Consider the following 15,601-nt stretch of genomic DNA (forward strand, 5'->3'; position numbering starts at 1 on the left):
AAAAACTAAGGCTGAGGAGGAGGAGCCTTGCCAAAGTGGGGTGCAAGCGTGGCGTTAGGGACCTACAGCCTGAGAAACCCACCAAAGAATTCACAGTCCCTTTAATCCACCCCCGCCCCGAAGGTGCTCTGAGGATGACGCAGATGCCGGTCTTGGGAGCAGATTCCTGGTTAGAGGGAATGCAGTAGCTGGGCCAGGCTGTCAGAAGGACACAGAACAGACCCTATTCCCATTTGACCAGGGCCCTGGACCCAACCCCCGGCAAGCCGGGCCTAATTCTGTGCGTCTGACTCAGCCTCGGGTGCGCTGGACAGCGGGGTCTGCCAGGTGAGCAGCAGCCAGGGGGCGCGGGCAAGAACAGTCCAGGCTGGCCCCGCGGGGGCCGCACGCTGGGGCCCGAAATAGCTCGTTATGATCCAGCCACCTCGGCGGGGAGCCCAGGCTTGGCATTTGGAGCAACCAGCTGCTCCTGGAGCAAGACGGAAGTGGTTAGAAAATCGGGAGGGACTGCTGGACTGATGAAGGGACAGCGGCTAGAGAGGGGGTAGGCTCCCTGATGGCCCCTGCAACGGAAAAATCCGTAGTTAGATTGGAATCTGGATGAGATTTAGACAGCAAGACGAGGGGTGGTTAGAATACAAGACTACAGCAAAAAGAGAGTCCATTGGAACCTCCTCCTAACCGCGAGCCCAGCCTCGGATCCTTTCCATTGGTCCATGGGCTTGCCAATTACTGCAGCTCACTACCGTTCCCCAATCAAACATGCCCTCTCATTCCCGTTACAGCCAATTGTGAGACACCTCCCTTTGGCCATTGTCAATTACTTTTATTTTCCTCTCTATCATTGGTCGCCTTAGAGACCGCTCTCTTCCCGCGCCTGCAGTCTCACAGAGGGGCGGGGTTATAGGGTATTGCTAAGCGACAAAGATGCGCTCCGGGTGAGTCCGGTGACCTAGCAGAGCAGGCGGAATCGGCGAGGTAGCTGCAGGATGGACTTCAGGTGATGGATTACAGGAGGCCTAGGGAGGATCAAGGGTGAGAGTAACACAGCCTAAGATCAGGTTTGCTACGGTCCGGAGTCAACTGTGCTCAACCTTACTGGAACTACAACTCCCAAGATGCTCCACAGCCTTAAGTGGCTCCGACCTTGGACTTTACCACTGCGGGGGTTTCATAGCGTTTTACGTTCCGCTAAGTGGCCCTAAGGGCTTTTTTTTTTTTTTTCCTCTAAAAGTGTCCGGGGGAACCTTGGGAATTAAGATTCGTAATTTTGACTTTTTTCCCATACTACCACGGGTGTCTTGCTTAGGCGGAGCCCAGTGACTATAGGAATTGTAATCCATCTACCCCTCTCCTTAGTGTCCCAAGGACTTATGGGAAATATACAGTGATAGGGTTTAGCCTTGGCTCTTCTCCTGACTTCCACTTAAGAATCACCTGAAACACTGCAAAACAGATGTATGAAGATGCCCAGCCCCCTTCCAGGTATTCTGATTCTTTTGATCTTGGGTGAGGACCACGCCTCTGTATTTTTAAAAGATTTCTCTTAGACTGGATCCAGGGTTACGAATCACCAACCAGCAGTTCCCGGGTTCTCTCTTGAGACTGCTCCAAGGACTGGTGGGAATCGTGCCTCCAGTGTCATTATCTTGAATGTACAGTGGTGCTTCATGGAAATTTTAGTTCGTCTCTTCCAGGATTCCGTGGAAACCGTAGTGTGGTTTGAAGCCACACTGGCCATCCTGAAGCCAAACCTGGCATCCCCAGGTGAGGACACCCCACAGAGAGTGCTGTGTGCCAACCAGTAACAAGGGAGTGACGACTAGAGGGAAGGAAGACGTGATGAGAGATGGGGGTGAGAGATTAAAAGGCCTCTCCTCTCTTCCCCATGGCCTTGCCCTTGTCCTCCACCACTTAAATCCCTTGTCACCTCCCCAATCACTCTGAGTTGTTGCCATTGTGGGATGTGTTTCCTCTCCTCTGGACTGAGATTTCATTTGTGTCTTCGTTTCCCTACAGGGATGACTCCTCAGCCTCACTTTTTTTTCTCTTCACCTCCTCTATATTAGACCCTGAGCCCATCCAGATCCCAGAGATCCAGACTTCCAGAAGCTTCCAAGGCTCTGGCCACAGGCCCCAGCTCCCCTGAGCTGTTTGAGGAGTCCTGGCCATCCAGCTCAGGGACCCCTTCCCCACCCAGCACCGTTGAGGGCCAGATAAGAGCCTCCCCACCACCCATCGTGACTGACAGTGGGGACTCCGTGGTGGCCAAGTAAGTTCCAGTAGCTCTCAGGGAAAAGAAGGGTTTGGATCAGTGCAAGGGGGCAGACATCCATAATAATCATCCTAGCCAGAGCTGCACTTTTAGGACCATGCTTCATTCATGTTACCAAGCGCTCTGGAGCTAGATTCAAATCCAGGCTTTATCACTGTACAATCCTGGCCTCAGTTTCTTCATCTGTAAATTGAGGATATTAATAGCACATATGTTCCGGGTCTCTTTTAAGTTTTCGATGAATTACCATCAGTACTGCATCTGTAACAAATAGTGAGCCACATAGTGAGCACTTGGATTTGTAGGATCCAAGTTCAGCTGCTATAACAAGGAGTCCCAAATGAATCGTGCCTTAAACAAGAGTGTTTATCAATATGTCTCCCTCACGTAACAGTCCAGGCAGAAGCAACCAGAGCTGATATGGCAGCCCCTAAGTGAGGTGTCAGAGACACAGTTTCCTTCTCTCTTGTTGCTGTCCCTTCCCTAGGCTGTTACCCTTTCCTTCATGGCCCATAATGGCTCCCAGCCACATCCACTTTCCAGAATTGCATCTTGTGGTCAGGAATATACATGGCCATAAATCTGCAAGGGTATCTGGCAAATGTATTTATAGAAGAGTGGCTGTGTCCCCAGGGTTATATCATCTTACATAATATTGCATTACTGTATAAGAAAGGAGAACAGATGCTGAGGATCAACTACCAAGTGTTGCTATGGTGCGACATATACATTGACTGTTATGATTATTATTATTATTATTGGGTGCTCCTCATCCCACCCACCTCCCAATTCTCTGATGCTCACAGGTACATAAACCGGTTCCGACAGGCTCAGCCCACAAGCCGAGAAGAACGCCAGTCTGCAGGCCCAACCCCAGCTGACTTTTGGTGGCTGCGGCCTGAATCTTCAGACCCTGGCAGTCAACTTGCAGCAGGTACCTGCTTCAGTCTCATCTCCTCCTGAGCAATACCCCTAGCAGCTCCTCTACCTGCCCCCCACTAAATCAGCTGGGGCATCTCAACAGGAGCCAGTGAACCAGAAGGAAGACCCAACACAGCCCTGACTCATGCTAAGATGGCCAGTGCATCGAAGGCTAAGGCTGTGGCACCCCTTCAGGAAATAAAGCAGGTGAGACTGCTACTCACTTCTGTCCCTCCTTGCCTGGACTGATAGCACCAGCCCTGAGACAGAACTAGAGTCAGAAATTCCCTGGTGATCTAGTGGTTAAGACTCTCCACTTCCAATGCAGGGTGTGCAGATTCAACCCTTGGTCAGGAAATTAGATCCTATATACCACTGCATGGCTCAGCCAAAAAAGAAGAAGGAAAAAAACCAAACAAACATGTAGTTAGCATTAGAGTCAACCCCCAATTCAAGGAAGCCTAAACAAAAAAGGGAGGCTTTGTTAGCTAGTGTAATCAAGAAATCCTAAACTAGATGCTTTTGAGCATAGCTGAATCCTGGTGATTGAACAATATTGGGAGGAACTCAACTCTCATGGCTTTCGGTTCCTCCTTATTTGGCTCAATCTCAGGTAGGCTTTCCCCTCAAAATAGCTAAGATGTCTCCAATAGCTGTAGGCGTCTGATATATTTGATTACTCCAGTGAAAAGAAAAAGCTTTTCCAATAGCTCCATCCAAAGCCCCAGGACTTATTTTCATTTGCTCATCTTTGTGAGCCAGTCACTGTGAACTGGAGGACAGAGCACTGTGACTAGCCAGGCCTGATCAGGAAGGTAGGGTCAGCCCTTCTACTATAACAGTGATTACACTGAGGGTTATGGATCCACAGAGGGAAACCTGGTCTGTCTTGCCTGAGGAGGAGCAGATTGTCTGCCAGCATGTGAGGGTGCCAGGTGGAATGTAGACTTGCATTCAGGCCCTCTGTCCAGAGCCCCTTTCCCAGAAGCCTTTGCGATGGGGACTGAGCTCTGACCCCCTCTCACCTCACAGAGTCTCAATACATGGAACTCATCCTTGCTGGACTTGGAGACACTGAGCCTGCAAAGCAGAGCTGCCAGGCTGCTCAAACGCAGGTGCCTCCCCCACCCGCATCATCCTCCCCAGTCCATCCTCTCTGGGCCCAGGCTGCTGCCTCTGAGACCCCGGTGGCCTCACTTCTGCCTTCTCCCTCTAGCAAGGCCTCCGTCTCCTCCACCTCCTCCCTCAGCCCCAGCGATGGTGGCAGCTCCTCATTCCCCATCAGCTCTGATGGCCTCTCTCCCTTCTCCATGACCTTCACTCCTGACTCCATCAAGGACCCTGACATCACGGCACAAGGTGAGTGCTGGGAGGCGAGGATGAGGGCAGTCTGGGTGCAAATTCCAACTTTTCGACTTATAGCTCTGTGACCTTGGGCTTCTCTGTGCTCTGTTTACCCAGCTGTAAAACAGGGATAATAACTGCATTCCCCTGCTGTAGGTGTCATGAGGATTGAAAGAGTTGGTGAATACATGGAGCATGCAGCATGGCTCTGTTAACAGTACCTATCGTGGGAGGACTTCCCTGGTGGTCCAGTGGTTAAGACTCTACACTGCCAGTGCAGGGGGTATAGTTTCAATCCTTGATCAGGGAACTGAGATCCTGCATACTATGAGCCGTGGCCAAAAAAATTAAGAAAGCATACGCAGTAGCTCCCATGAGTATGCATTTTCTCTCTCTGCATCCTGTCTGCAGTTCTGAACATGAAGCTCCAAAATCAGAAGGCTTGTTACAAATTTGGCACCACAGCTGATTTGGCAGCAAAATTTGACCTAAACAATATGAAGAGTATTTATATATCTATCTCATTTAGGATGAAGTCATCCTTTTTTATTGAGGCATAGTTGATTGACAATATTCTATTAGTTTAAGGTAGACGACATAGTAATCCAAATGTTTATAGATTATACTCCATTTGAAGTTATTTGTGGAGATGGTGATTTATTGTCCAACTATAGCCCACCAGGCTCCTCTGCCCATGGGATTTCCCAGGCAAGAATACTGGAGTGGGTTGCCATTTCCTTCTCCAGGGGATCTTCCCGACTCAGGAATAGAATCCATGTCTCCTGCATTGCAGGCAGATTCTTTGTCACTTGGCCACCAGAGAAGCTCTTAACATTATTAGGTTAGCCAAAAAGTCCATTTGGTTAGTGAATACATTATTCAGTAAAGTTCTTGGTGAGAATGAAGAGTATGTCTTTTATTTTCACTTAAAACCAAACAAATTTTTTGGCCAACCCTATATTCTAAACTATTGGCTATCTTCCCTGTGCTCCACAATATATCTTTGTAGCCTATTTATTTTATTTTTTTCTTTAGCCATGGACTTTATTGTTTGAATATTTGCAATTATTATTCTATACACAAATGTTAATTTCTTACAAAACTCTGTATTCCATATTGCTAGGTCACTTCACTCTTCATTTTATGTCACATTTCCATCAAGAACTATTTCCCCAAATCACAATCTGCCTGATTGTGTGTTGTTGTTGTTCAGTTGCTAAGTTGTGTACGACTCTGTGATGCCAGACACTAGCCCACCAGGCTCATCTGTCCATGAGATTTTCCAGGCAAGAATACTGGAGTGGGTTGCCATTTCCTTCTCTGCCTATTTATTTTATACACAGTAGTTTTTACCTCTTATCCCCTGTCCCTATCCCACCCTTCCCCTGCTTCCCTCTACCCTAACCACTAGTTTGTTCCTTATATCTGAGTCAATTTCTGTTTTGTTATATTCATTTGTTTTATTCTTTCAGTTCTACATATAAGTGATAAAATACGGTATTCATCTTTCTCTGTCTGACTTATTTCACTAAGCATAATATCTTCCCCCCACCCCCAGAAAAGAACCATTTGTGTTGTTGCAAATGGTAGAATTTCATTCTTTTTTAATGGATGAGTAATATTCCTTTGTATATATACACCACATCTTCTTTATCCATTCATCTGTTGATGAATACCAAAGTTGCTTCTGTATTTTGGCTATTGTAAATAATGCTGCTGTTGGGGTGCATGCATCTTTTCAAATTACTGTTTTCATTTTCTTTAGATATATACACAGGAGTGGAATTGCTGGAATGTATGATAGTTCTATTTTTAGTTTTTTGAGGAATCTCCATGCTGTTTTCCATTGTAGCTGTACCAATTTAAACACATTCCCATAAACACTGTACTACAAGGGTTCCCTTTTCTCCTCATCTTTTCCAACGTTTGTTATTTGTGGTCTTTTTGATGATAACCATTTTGAAAGATATGAGGTGATTATCTCATTGTGGTTTTGATTTGCATTTCTCTGATGAATAGTAATGTTGGGCATCTTTTAATGTGCCTGTTGGCCATCTGTCTTATTTGGAAAAGTGTCTGTTCAGGTCTTCTGCCCATTTTTTTCTTTTAAAAAATAAAACATTTTTATTTCGTTTGTCAGAGCCTGAGTCTGGAAACACTCATGGAGTCATCCTATGGGGATGGCACTGACATTGATAAAATAGTCTCTGCATCAGAAGAGCTACCATATGCACAGGGTTAAAATTACTCACAGCTCAGAGTAAGAGGAGGAATAATACAAAGTGGGGCGGGGGTGGGGGTTGTCTAGTGCTTTTCCAGATGTGAACCTGCTTCCACCCGCGCCCGCCCCCTTCCTCTGCCACAAGGGCCGCTCGCCACTTGGGGCTGCTGGGCAGCGAGGCCAGGCACCCAGGAAATGGCCTCAGTTGTCCTCAGGCAGATTCTGCCCATCTTTTAATTAAGTTTGTTTTTTTTTATGTTAAGTTGTATGAGCTGTTAATCCCTTGTTGGTCGTATCACTTGCAAATGTTTTCTCCCATTCAATAAGTTGTCTTTTTGTTTTGTTGATTGTTTCCTTTGCTGTACAAAAACTTTTACGTTTAATTGGGTCCCATTCATTCATTTTTGTTTTTGTTTCCTTTGCCTTAGGAGACATATCTACAAAAATATTGCTATGCCATGCCTATGTTTTCTTCTAGGAGTTTTATGGCTCAGATCTTACATTTAGGTCTTTAATCCATCTTGAGTTTATTTTTGTATATGGTGGGAGAAAACGTTCTACATGTAGTTGTCCAGTTTTCCTGAAGAAGGCAATGGCACCCCACTCTAGTACTCTTGCCTGGAAAATCCCACAGACGGAGGAACCTGGTAGGCTGTAGTCCATGGGGTTGCGAAACTTCCCTTTCACTTTTCACTTTGATGTGTTAGAGAAGGAAATGGCAACCCACTCCAGTGTTCTTGCCCGGAGAATCCCAGGGATGGGGGAATCTGGTGGGCTTCTGTCTATGTGGTCGCACAGAGTCGGACACGACTGAAGTGACTTAGCAGCAGCAGCAGTCCAGTTTTCCTAGCAGCACTTATTGAAGAAACTGTTTTTTCCCCATTGTATATTTTTGCCTCCTTTGTTGTAGATTAATTGACCATAAGTGTGTGGGTTCATTTCTGGGTGCTTTGATCTGTTCTATTCATCTGTGCCTGTTTTTGTGCCAGTACCATACTGTTTTGATTACTATGGCTTTGTAGTATAGTCTGAAGTCAGGGAGTAAATATTCATACTACTATGAATCTTATGAAATTTTTGTAAGTAAAAAATGGTTGAATAATGGCAATTTCACACGTTCAACTATATACTAGTGTGTTTGAGTCTGATGTTCTGACCCAGACCCCTGTCAATCCTATACATACCTAGCAACTTGACTAAAACATGCTAAGTGTTGAACTCTCAAATTTCTGCCCCTGAGATTTCAGAGGTTGGGTTAAAGATGTGGGTTACTGTATTGTCATCACTGTTGTTACTATTACTCTGTGCCCCAGTTCCTGGGATGCAGTGGTAGCCAGGAAAGATTCTCTCCATATCTCATGGGACTCCCATGAGTGGGGACAGGCAAGCAGAGAGAACAGAGTGCTATTTGTGCATTTGAGTGATCTTGCCCAAGCTGTCCCCTGATTCTTTGATCCATCCAAGCTTCTCTTTTTATTCACTTCTCCTTCCTAATCCTCAGTTTCCTCATCTGTAAAATAGGGATAAACCTACTACATACTTCATAAGTTTTTTGCAGAGTAAATGTATGTATTCTTTTATGCAACACACATTGAATACATGTTGCGTGTGAAGCCTTTGCTCGAGATTGGGGATTCCTTAATGAACCAACCATACATGGTCTCACCTTCACGGTCCTCACAGAATAGTGAATGTGGGGCACAGAATAGCTGCATAACTCCACAAACAAATATAAGTAGAAATGAGGGTCATGCAGGGGAGACTTGTGATACTGAGATGTCAGAGAAGGCCTTCCTGGAAGAGGTGCTATCTAAGTGGAAACCTGAATGATGAAGGTGAGGACTATAGCCCTGTAGCCTGTACTGAGGTGGGAGGGAGCACAATGCAGATAATGAACAAGAAAAGGCAAGAACCAGGGGTAAGGGTAGTGTGAGATAAGGTGGAAGATATTGGCAGGGGTCAGATTACATGGGGCTGCATAGCCATGTGAGGCATTTGGTTACGATCTACTGGGGAGCCACAGGAGGGTTGTGAGCAAGGCAGGGATAAGATCTTTACCAGGTGTTAGCAAACTCCCTGTTGGTGAGAGACAGACTCTGGTAGTTTGGCATGGGCCAAAGCCTGAGGAACAGAGTAAAGGGAAGTGGCCAGGTCTGGAAATAGAATCACAGGATATAGAGGGAAGGGGAGGAGAGGTCCCGGATGCTGCCTACTACCCTGCTTCCCCTTCTCTGTGCAGCATTAATAGGTAGGGCTTCTGAGAGATAATGATAGCCATACTAATCATGACTCATGAAATGATAACCTGGGTGATGGGAAATGATGTCCCTTTGTCCCACAGGCCTGAGGATAGGTGGTGACCCTGCCCTTAGTCACTGCTGTATCCCCAGCACAGTGCTGGGCACTGGGATGGAGCACAATTTTGCATATATTTATTTTCTTTTATGCCACATATACTGACACCAGGCCCTATTCTTGACACTGGGGATCTGGCAACAGCCTGGCAGATAAAAACTGCTGTCCTTGTATAGCCGGCATTGTGGAGGGAGAGATGAACAATGAATAAGCAAAGAAGTGTGATCTTTAGTAGTTAGAAGGTGATAGGTGCTAAGAAGAAAAATGGAACAGGAAAGAGGATGGAGGGTGGTAGGGCTATTGCAATTTTGAATAGGGCAGCCAGGGATGGCCTCATGAAGAAGGTGGTACTTGGGGAAATACCTGAAGGACTTGGAGTTAACCCCGTGGATGCATAAGTGAAGAGCCTTCCAGGCAAAGGGAACCACAAGTACAAAGATGTGCTTTTTACCAGGAGAGAGGTACAGCCCAGGGAAGATTCTAAGTTAGGAGGGCCCTGACTTGACTTAGGTGTTCACAGGCTCCCTGGACTGTGGATGGAGGCAGTTTCAGAGGATGGGAGAGAAGGGAAGCCAAGGAGGAAGTTGTTATGGGGTTGGCAGGTGAGGGTGGTAAAGTGGGGAGATGTAGGCAGATTCTGGAAGATCTGCCCTGGTCCCTGCTGTGACCACTGTGTCCAGAACAGTGCCTGGCACTGTGCCTTACAATGTGCCTGGCACATAGTAGGGACTCAGTAATATTTGTTGATGATGAAGAGTCAAATGATGACAGGTTGAAGCCCATGAGGGCTCTCTTCTCCGATTCTGTCCCTTCCCCCATTTCCCAATCTGCAGGGGACTTGGGACAACATCTGGAGAGCCTGTCTGAATAACCTGGTACTCAAAGGGTGTGTGCTAGGCTATCCTTGCTCATCACCCCAGCCCCTACCTTACCTCTCTTCCCTCTACTTCCTCCACAGCAACCCCAGCACCTGCCCCCATCCCTACTCCTGCCCCGTCCTCCTCCCAGGCACCCCTGCGGCCAGAGGATGACATTCTGTACCAGTGGCGGCAGCGGCGGAAACTTGAACAGGCTCGAAGAAGCCAGGGTGACGGAACCTGGGTGCTGCCGCAGACCCCTGCCCTCACCACCTCGGTGAGATGGAGGAGGGAGGAGCCTGAGTGGGGTGTGGAGGGAGGATCCTAAGGGAAGTTGAAGGAAGGAGTAGGCTGAGAGGGACTGAGGACTCTCTACCTTTTCTCTCCCTCTCAGGTCCCTTCCCCCATCTGTCCACAGCCATCTCCTCCCGCTGCGGAGACCCTTGGTTCCCTGGGAACCCAGTCTAACTCCATCCCACTTTGGGGCAGTATGGTTCCGCCTGGACTCCAGGAAGCTTTCCCCATGGAGAGGCCTCCTATTCCCCCAGGGTTCTCTCCACACATCTTTTGGGGTCCCAGTCCCCATGGATTCTTCTGGGCCCCACAGCCCAGTCCCTGGATACCTCTTGGGATCATTCCTCCAACACTCCCGGCCTCCACCCCAGGGCCCCCGGCCTCCGTCCCAGCGCCCCTGGCCTCCACTCCTGCCCCTCCAGCCTCAACCCCCGCACCCCCTGCCTCCACACCCACGACCCCTGCAGCCCCCCAGGGCCCCCCAACCCCTGCACCAAGCAGCCCAGAGGAGCTCGAGAAGCAGAGCTCCAAGCCTCGGAGAAGCAGAGCCCAACGCCGGGAGTCTTCAGGGCGAGTCATGGCCGCGGACGAGCACGAGGGCCCCGGACCGCAGCTCAGAGGCGCACTGGGCCAGGTGGTGAAGGCTCGGCTGTTTCCGGACTGCCTGGAGGACACGCCCCCCCGGCTTGAGGGCCCGCCTCCACACGAGGCTGAACCTCGAAAAGCCAAGGCCACACACCCTCTGACCCCTCTCTCAGAAGTCACGGCTCATCTATCTGAATCGCGGGATAGGTCTAAGGCGGTGTCTCGGAATGCCAAGACCATGCTCCCCCTAGCGGGATCGGTGCCTAGGAAAGACAAAGACACTCCCTTGGCTGAAGTCAAGTGTCTGCAGCCCAAGATCCTGCCTCCTCCAGCTGAGGTGGTCACTACTTGTGTTACGGCCCCGCGCTCTCCGTTCGAGGCGGGGTCTCTTGAGGTGGTAGCCACGCCCTCACCCGCTGCTGGCGACGCCCCCTCAGAAGACCTGCTCTCCCAGGCTGCCAGACTTCTGCAGGCTGCGGAAGGTGAGCAGGCGCACATGCTGTGCGTGGCTGCCATGTTCTGAATGGCAGTCCATTACGCTATGAGTCCGACCCCTTGAATCTTGCTCCTTTCCACCTTAGACTCCGATGGGAGCGAGTTCCAGGACGACCCTATACTGCAGGTGCTAAGGATTCAAAGGACGGCGCTGCGGCAGCAGAAAAGGTGACCATCGCCAGGATTTAACACACCTGGTCCCTGAATTCTGAGATTGCCATGTGGTGCCCACCTCTCCTGAACCCCTTTCCCAGAACATACATAGCCCCAGACCCTAATCCTGAACAAATACCTCAACCTCTACCCCACTGTCCTTTTTCCAGAAAAGTGGATGCCCAAATAGCCCACCTGCTGGGCCACCCTGAAGACCCAGAGTCTTGGTCTTCTCCAGCCAGGTCGCCCCCCCCGGATTCCCAAGGCTGCGGCTGAGGAGGGAAGGAGCTTCTCTTGAGGCCAGACGACTTTGAATTGTATAGATTCTATTTTTCTTAATAAAAAATTTTTTTTTCAGATTACTGGTTGTCTCTGAAAAAGAAGTTGTTTGAAAAGGCCAAGGGTCTTGCTAATTTAGGGAAATAGCTCCCTGTGCCCCCTTCCTCTCCCCTACACTAGCTCTGCCCTGCACCACTTAACTCTTGTTTCTGACCACTGAAGCCAGGTCTCTTCTGGTTTCATCTTTGAGGACAGGAAAGGGGTTCTGGGCAAGTGGGTCCTCCTGTCTCAGATGAGACCAAAGGAACTGTTCTCTGGGTGTGAAGCTTGTAGTCATTAGAGTGTTAGACAATGGTCAGGCCTCCACATCCTGCTTGACCCAGCAGCAGCATTAGGTGTGCTGATCCCCACTCACTCTTTGAAGCACTTCCTTGCCTAGCTTCCAGAACCCCAGCCTTCTCCTCACCAATCTGGTTGTGCCTCATTGTGCCTCACACCTGTCACTTTGGTGTCCCAGGCCTTGACTTTTCTATCTACAACCAGTCCCAGGTGTTCTCATCTGGCTTCATGGTTCTGAACCTCATCTCTCTTCTGATAGACGATTTTGAACTGTACAAAGTCATACAAATTGTGAAGCCCGAGTACTACAACAAATTCCTATCTTCAGCCTAGAACCTCAGGTCCCTATATCCCATGACTTGCTCATCATCCACACAAAAAGTTCTAAGAAATATCTCAAACTCCGTAGGTCTTAATCCTTGCCCGAAACCTGCTCCTCCCTGGCTCTCAGCTCCATCCTTCCACCTGCTCAAGTCAGAAGCCTCATAGCTGTCGTTGATTCTCCTCACAATCAGTTGACCAGCAAGTCATATTATCTCTACCTTTAAAATCTCTCCAGGAACTTCCCTGATGGTACAGTGGATAGGAATCCACCTGCAGATGCAGGGGACTTGGGTTCGATTCCTGGTTGGGGAAGATGCCACAGGCAGCAGAGCGACTAAGCCTTTGTGCCACAACTACTGAGCCTGCCTGCTGCAACTACTGCAGCCTGTGTGCTTACAGCCTGTGCTCTGCAACAAGAGAAGTCACCGCAATAAGAAGCCTGAGTACTACAACAAAAACTAGCCCCCGCTTGCCATAACTAGAGAAAGCCAGAGTGCAGCAAAGTAAACCCAGCACAACCAAAAAACTTAAATAAAAGCTGTGAAGAGAAACTGTAAGAGTTACCATCACTTAAAAAAAAATTCCAGAATTCAACCCCTCCCTTGACCCTAGTCTAGACTATCATCATCTCTCTGGACTACTGAAAAACCTATTGTTTTGTCTTCGAATTCTTTGGCATATTTCCTATCAAAAAAATAGGGTCCATGTTCCTTCTTGACATTGGGTATAAGGAAGCAATTTTACTTTAACTTTCTAAATTGAATTAGAAAAGATGATATAATTTCCACCTGTTTTTAAATAATTAAAAATTATTTATTTGCTTATTTATGGCTGTGCTGGGTCTTCATTGCTGTGCAGGCTTTCCTCTACTTGTGTCGAGTAGGGGCCACTCTCTAATTGTGGTGTGCACTCTTCTCATTGTGGTGGCTTCTCTTATTGCTGAGAGCAAGCTCTAGGGCACAGGGGCTTCTGTAGTTGCAGCATGTGGGCTCAGTAGTTGTGGTTTCCCGGCTCTAGAACACAGGCTCAATAGTTTTGGTACACAGGTTTAGTTGCTGTGCGGTATGTGGGATCTTCCTGGACCAGGGGTCAAACTCATGTTTCCTGCATTGACAGGTGGATTCTTTACCACAGAGCACCAGGGAAGCCCTCCACCTGGTTTTCTCCTAATCTCTCCCCCCACCTCCTTTGGGAGTCCTGGGATGCTGTATAAAAATGTTCAGCTGCCATCCTGGGTAAGGATTTGGATTATGAAGGTATATGCACTTGCTAGGGGCTTCCCAGGTGGTGCTAGTGATAAAGAACTCACCTGCCAATGCAGGAGACACAAGAAATGCCAGTTTGATCCCTGGGTTGGGATGATCCCCTGGAGGAGGGTGTGGGAACCCATTCCAGTATTCTTGCCTGGAGAATCTCATGGACAGAGGAGCCTGGCGGGCTACTGTCCATGGGATTGCAAAAAGTCAACACGACTGAAGCGACTTAGAACAAATGCACATATGCACCTGTTAAAATTCAGTGAAATTGTGAATTACACTGGGTACATATTACCTGAAAAGAAAGATAAATATTGAACTCTAGTGAGAGATGCATGCTGAAGTATTTATGGGACAGTATACAATGTCTTTAATTTATTTTGCTGCTGCTGCTGCTAAGTCACTTCAGTCATGTCCGACTCTGTGCAACCCCATAGACGGCAGCCCACCAGGCTCCCCTGTCCCTGGGATTCTCCAGGCAAGAGCACTGGAGTGGGTTGCCATTTCCTTCTCCAAGGCATGAAAGTGAAAAGTGAAAGTGAAGTCGCTCAGTCGTGTCAGACTCTTAGCGACCCCATGGACTGCAGCCCACCAGGCTCCTCCATCCATGGGATTTTCCAGGCAAGAGTGCTGGAGTGGGTTGCCATTGCCTTCTCCAATTTATTTTGAAATGTATCCAAAGTCAAATTAACAGATGAATAGAGTAATAGATGTGAGATAAAACAAATATAGTAAAATGTTAATGGTAGGATCTGGGGTGGTTGTATGGGTGTAAAATTGTTCAGCTTTGCTGTATGTTAGACAATTTTTATGACAAGGTGTTAAATATGCAATCAGGATTATGTTGATATTTGTATTTACAAAAAAAGAGGATAGGATAGATTTCTGTAAAAAGTAGCTTTTGTATGTTATAGACATGGTAAATATTTGTTTTCAGTCTTTATGAACAAGCCATACATTTAAATAAAATAAAAACAAGGAAATAGCTGTTTAGGCATAAGGAGAAAAAAAAAGATGTTTATAGCAGCAGAATCTGATTTAGTTGGTGTGTGTGTGGGGTGAGTGGGGCCTAGAAGTATTCCTGAGGAATTGAGATAGGTAGGAATTAATAATTAACAAAGGGCCATCCTAATGACTATTTCTAGGTAACAAGCTATCCCCAAAACTTAGTGGCACGAAACAATTATTCTATTATGTTCATATATTCTGTGAGTCAAAAATTTGGACAGGGCAGAGTTGGGAATAGATCATTTCTGCTCCATGATGTCTAGGGGTTCGGCTGGAAAGACAAAGGTGGCTTGACAGCTGGGAGTGGAATCTCTGGAGCCTCTTAAACTCCTAAGTTCAGCATCAGGGCTCAGACAATGCCAAGCTGGACTGTAGTGTCTATACAAGGTCTCTCTATGTGGCTTTTTTTTGTTTGTTTGTGTTCATGTGCTCAATTGTGTTCCAACTCTTTGCAACCGCATGGACTGTAGCCCGCCAGACTCCTCTGGCCATGAGATTTCCCAGGCAAGAGTATTGGGGTGGGTTGCTGTTTCCTACTCCAGGGGATCTTCCCAACTCAGGGATCAAACCCGTGTCTCCTGTGGCTCTTGCATTGCAGGCAGATTCTTCACCTGTGGAGTCTGTGGCTTCAGTTCAGTTCAGTTCAGTCGCGTAGTCGTCTCCGACTCTTTGCAACCCCATCAACCGCAGCACACCAGGCCTCCCTGTCCATCACCAACTCCCGGAATCCACCCAAACCCATGTCCATCGAGTCCGTGATGCCATCCAACCATTTCATCCTCTGCCGTCCCCTTCTCCTGCCCTCAATCTTTCCCAGCATCAGGGGCTTTTCAAATGAGTCAGCTCTTCCCATCAGGTGGCCAAAGTATTGGAGTTTCAGCTTCAGCATCAGTCC

The 15,601-nt window shown here is 47.9% G+C and overlaps 1 protein-coding gene across 1 annotated transcript; it reads left to right on the plus strand.

Annotated features, from left to right (window-relative positions):
• The first annotated feature begins 871 nt into the window (after nucleotides 1-871).
• On the plus strand, nucleotides 872-11,800 carry PROSER3 (proline and serine rich 3). The gene is made up of 10 exons (XM_010849297.1): nucleotides 872-1,855; nucleotides 2,070-2,272; nucleotides 3,082-3,209; nucleotides 3,300-3,403; nucleotides 4,229-4,311; nucleotides 4,413-4,555; nucleotides 10,075-10,250; nucleotides 10,368-11,334; nucleotides 11,434-11,515; nucleotides 11,671-11,800. Exons 1-10 carry the CDS (start codon nucleotides 1,850-1,852, stop codon nucleotides 11,774-11,776), a joined length of 1,998 nt encoding a protein of 665 aa, XP_010847599.1. The 5' UTR covers nucleotides 872-1,849; the 3' UTR covers nucleotides 11,777-11,800.
• Nucleotides 11,801-15,601: the final 3,801 nt, after the last annotated feature.

This window comes from Bison bison, unplaced genomic scaffold, assembly GCF_000754665.1.
Source record: "Bison bison bison isolate TAMUID 2011002044 unplaced genomic scaffold, Bison_UMD1.0 scf7180017864280, whole genome shotgun sequence".
Lineage (NCBI taxonomy): Eukaryota > Metazoa > Chordata > Mammalia > Artiodactyla > Bovidae > Bison > Bison bison.

What these genes read in the sequence shown, in the direction of transcription:
- PROSER3 (XM_010849297.1), top strand. An exon ending in CCCTTCAGGAAATAAAGCAG is followed by an intron (nt 3,404 to 4,228) that starts GTGAGACTGCTA and finishes CTCACCTCACAG; the next exon opens with AGTCTCAATACATGGAACTC. An exon ending in CCCCTGCCCTCACCACCTCG is followed by an intron (nt 10,251 to 10,367) that starts GTGAGATGGAGG and finishes TCTCCCTCTCAG; the next exon opens with GTCCCTTCCCCCATCTGTCC.